Source organism: Chaetura pelagica, unplaced genomic scaffold, assembly GCF_000747805.2.
Source record: "Chaetura pelagica isolate M959 unplaced genomic scaffold, ChaPel_1.0 scaffold240, whole genome shotgun sequence".
NCBI lineage: Eukaryota > Metazoa > Chordata > Aves > Apodiformes > Apodidae > Chaetura > Chaetura pelagica.
The window spans coordinates 806,275-811,161 of record NW_009951796.1 but is presented as its reverse complement, the minus strand read 5'-3'; the positions used below and the strand labels follow the sequence as shown (position 1 = coordinate 811,161).

General features: G+C 41.4%; 1 protein-coding gene across 1 annotated transcript in view; it reads right to left on the bottom strand.

Moving 5' to 3' along the window:
- ZNF804A (zinc finger protein 804A) overlaps nucleotides 1–2,953 on the bottom strand; it is a 113,763-nt gene extending 110,810 nt beyond the window's left edge. Inside the window, exon 1 of the mRNA XM_010007416.1 lies at nucleotides 2,903–2,953. Within this exon, the coding sequence (XP_010005718.1) occupies nucleotides 2,903–2,953 (51 nt within the window). The remainder of the gene's footprint in view (nucleotides 1–2,902) is intronic.
- Between the last annotated feature and the right edge of the window lie 1,934 nt (nucleotides 2,954–4,887).

Sequence of the window (4,887 nt, the reverse complement as noted above, 5' to 3'; positions counted from 1 at the left end):
GAGCACAGTGGTTGCTTCATAATAATCCTTCTCCATCAGAAGTCTGGAGAGAGTTTCAAGTGAATTACAGACCCCGTTAAACCCAGCTCCCCACCTGACTGCTTGAGTAACCACCATAGAGGGCAGGAATAAATTGACAAAGAGCCTGCTGTCATCGGACCTGAGCACGGAGCAGGTGCCCCCAGCTCCCCTGGCACTCCATGGTAGGCAGAAATGGCACAAACCTCTTATTTCTGTGTCTCTTGATGCTCCATGTACATGGCCAAGGATTTGACCCTAAACAAATAAAAAAAAGGGAATGCTGTAGTAAACACTGATAAAAGCCAAAACGCTTTCAAAAAAAAAAAAAAAAAAAAAACCCAACAAAAACCAAAGAGAAATCCCTCCCATAAAAAAAAAATAAATAGATAGCCCCCAAAAAACCGACAACACACCAAGCAACCCACACACAAGAAGAAAAAAAACAAGTGTATTACTAGGAACAAAAACCTGAAATCCAGACAACGAAATCAGGTGAATGAAAATATAACCAAAAGATACACTGACTTTATACAGACTATTCAAGCTGTGAAACTGTCCTTTCTTTTATGCAGTTTTAAAAAATGAATTTTATCTTCCAAGGAACCACAGAGATAGTTATAGCCACTTCCATAGTCCAGTAGACACAATGTTTAATACCCTCAGCAGGACAGCATGGTTTCCAGCTAAGAAAGAGCTTACTAAAGAAGTCAGGACTTCAACTGCAATAAAACTAATTCACCAAATTTTTTCCTGATTTGCCATAGGTAGTTCAGGGAGGGGTTACAGATTTTATTCACTTCTACATCTACTAATAATTCCAAATTCATCTCTACGACATACTGGAAAGACAGATTTCAGTCTGTTGCAGAAAATCTCACCTTGGAACTGATCAGCCTTAGCCAGCTCATCTTTTTTTCCACTCTTGAGATGAGGCTGAAAGGTGGGTATTGCACCAGATGGTACTATGCTTTAAAGGAAAAAAATAATTCCTTTTTTCTTCTGTACCCTTGCCATGGTCTTCCAAAGAAACCAAGAAACACACAAGTTTCCAAAAGGTGTTTAATGATCTGAATTACTTGTAGCTTTTAAAATAAATAGTGACTGGAACATTACTCCTCAGGTCACTGATCAGAGTCAATGGAAAACAAGCATGGAAAGATAATACTGTAGGTCAGCCAATACTAAAATTGTAAGTGTAAGGAAGAAGGGGTTGGGGGAACAAGCACAAAGAGTCTCGCCAACCTCCTGCAGAAAACAACTTTTAAAAATGTATTTAGATGCCCTCTTGGGTAGAAACTGCTAAGTATTGCTGCACTGAGAGAGCCAGGAGATCGATTGATGAGGTCATTGGCTACCCGAGAACTCCTGGCAGCAACCAAGGCTGAGGTTCCTGGCAGGACAACTCAGAACCTACCAGAAGCTGCAGAAGTTGGATTCATCAGATCTTCACACAAATGTCCAAGTAGGAAAAACAAACAAACCAACAAAGATAAATAGAAAAACCCCACAATAAAAAAGCCACCCTGCGGGTGTGACTAACTACATTAAACTACATTTTAACAGCCAGAGCCACAGGACATTTTAGTTATATTTTCTAAGACCACTTTGAACAGCAATATCTCTTTCCTAAAAATGCAGTCCAACTCTTCCATAGAGCTCTCCACCACAGCATCACAAGCCACTACACAGTCAATATCCACCCCTGAGGTTAAGAGATCGGCAATAGAAGGGGACTTGTGAGAGGATAAGACTTGCTTAATACCAAACAATACTACATCAAAAGGATGCAAAACAAAGACATGTGGGAAGTTATCAGAAGTTTAAAGATTTGGGGGGGCACAATAATACACTTACTTCCATAATGGAGTACAGTGGTCCTCTTAATTTGCTAGTCTTAAGATTGATAGCCTTGTCTGGAAATTTTTTACTCCAACTCTTCCCACAATGGAAATGTTCAAACCTCCTCAATGCAGTTAAGTGATTAAGAGAAAAACCAAGTCTTCTTGCAAAACCCCTACATTTTTGTTACTAATGCACCTGTGCCACAGATGTTGTCTACTTTGCCAAAAAAAGCAAACAAATTGATATAGAGAAATAGAGCATTTCCCTGCTTACTGAGAATAAGAGGAAAAAAAATCCTCCTGGGCATGAACAAAACCAAGCACTGCAACTGGGAAGGTATTATTGGTAGATATTCAGCATATGTGGCATTGACTGGCTAAGCAGGATGGACAAGACCAAATAATATCCACATAGAATTGTTTGGGTTAGAAGGGACCTTACAGACCACGTAGCTCCCACCCCTGTGCCATGGGCAGGGACACCTCCCACCAGCCCAGGCTGCTCCAAGCCCCATCCAACCTGGCCTAGTCTTAAGATTGATAGCCTTGTCTGGAAATTTTTTACTCCAACTCTTCCCACAATGGAAATGTTCAAACCTCCTCAATGCAGTTAAGCGATTAAGAGAAAAACCAAGTCTTCTTGCAAAACCCCTACATTTTTGTTACTAATGCACCTGTGCCACAGATGTTGTCTACTTTGCCAAAAAAAGCAAACAAATTGATATAGAGAAATAGAGCATTTCCCTGCTTACTGAGAATAAGAGGAAAAAAAATCCTCCTGGGCATGAACAAAACCAAGCACTGCAACTGGGAAGGTATTATTGGTAGATATTCAGCATATGTGGCATTGACTGGCTAAGCAGGATGGACAAGACCAAATAATATCCACATAGAATTGTTTGGGTTAGAAGGGACCTTACAGACCACGTAGCTCCCACCCCTGTGCCATGGGCAGGGACACCTCCCACCAGCCCAGGCTGCTCCAAGCCCCATCCAACCTGGCCTTGAACACTTCCACGGATGGGGCAGCCACAACTTACCTGGGCAATGTGTCCTCCTCCTCCCCACAGCATCAGCCACATGGAGCCCATGTCAGCGAGCAACCCTGGCAGCAGGGGCAGGAGCAACAGATTCCAACTCAAGCACAGAAAGTTCCACCTCAACATGAGGAGAAACTTCTCGACTGTGAGGGTGACAGATCCCTGAAACAGGCTCCCCCGAGACTGTGGAGTTTCTTTCTCTGGAGACTTTCAAGACCTGTCTGGATGCCTTTCTGAGTGAAGTGGGAGCAGATCTCCTGCCTGCTGCCCACCTTTCCCACCTGCCCCGCTGCCACCCTGGGCCCCGCTCCCGAGGACAAGGCCTCCTCGGCCTGTGCTGCCCGTCGGCCGCGGTCACTGGAATTTTAGGCCTTCAGACCTCAAAAAACAAATAATCACCTCATAATAAAAGCTCTATTTTGTGGCACAAAATGGCAATTGTTAGATGAGCTACCACACTCTAAAATAATTTTAATATTACAAGTTTAGCTCCTTCTAACTGCCTTTGTAGATAGTATCCTAGTAAAATATTTTTTGCAATGAAGTAATTTACCAGGAGCCAAATTGCTTTGCTCCTATTAGAGTTTCTCCTCTACTTTATTTTTGCTTGACAATGTATTTTAAAGGCAGTAAAGTAGAAAGCAGTAAAAGAAGCAATAATGAAGGGAGAGACACACCAAGTGATCCTTAATGGATTGTCAGCTCATGAAGGCGATTCGCAAGCTGCAGCAAAACGAGCTCTGTGCACAAAAGAAATCGATACTCGAAGCATCCTTCCTGCTACCCTGCAATTCATCAGCTCAGCAGAAGCCTGTCACGCCTCAGAGGCCTCAGAAAGCTCCCTGCTCTCAGCAGCCACGTTTACCCTCTGCGGGTGTCACCGCAGCTGAACGGGATCCACGCGCAGCTCGCCCGCTGCTGACCCGCGCACGGCCTGAACAAGTAAATATACCATAACATTTATTATTTAACTAGTCTAGGCACATATTCAAACTGCCTGAAGTTTGCTTTATACAATGCGTTTTGCAGACAGCCAGTACCATAGCCATGTCCTGGAAATGCTGTCTTTAAAATAAACAAATACAAATTAACAAGGAATGTTAATGTGTTTCATTTAATGTGTTAATGTGTTTCATCACAAAATATCCCAGACACTTTTCAAACATGAAAATGTGGGCACTACTGACAGGGTTCGCCCTTGAAGACCTGCTCAGTTCCCTGAAAACGTAATAATTACTGTTTTCTCTGGAAAAAAAAGAAAAAAAAAATAAATATATATATTTAAAAAATAATTAAAGGAAATCACTCAAAACCACAGTCATGTCATACTTCCCAATAACAGCTACAAAAATCCCTAGCTGAAAGCTCCAGTCTTTTTTAAATATCCATTATAAACAGTGTAAAGGAAACACATTTTTTACTGTTCATTGTCAGTGGAACACAGGAAATTCCAGAAAATATAAAAAATACTCAATTTGTTTTCAGAAAAAAAAAACAACTTTTTTTTCTCCTTTTTATTAGCAATAAGGGCAATAAATCCATGAAACAGAACTGAGGAGTATCAGTGAAGCTACATGTTTCAACGAATTTCCTCTGAACAAACAGACATCTTCAAAAGCAGAGCAGTTTTTCTCCTGATACTTAGCCTCTCTCTCCCAAAAAAGGAGAAGATTTGATTCAGAAGTCTTAGGAAACTGCTATAACCAAGTAAATAGGCAAAGAAAAAAATTAAAATCTTGGGAGGATGCTGCCTACTGGCCTGGTAAAGTTGGCCATTTCTTTTTCTAGAAGATGTCCCACTATTTGCAATGGAAACACTCAGTAAAATATGAGTTCATGTAGATAAAGGACTAAAAGCCAGGTCTAATCATCCAACATTTCTCACATACAAACAAGTCCACCACAAAATTTTCTGTTGAGCATCATATCTTCCCATCAGGAAGGCCACAGAAATTAAACAGGTTGTGAGAAGGAACAGGATAGCA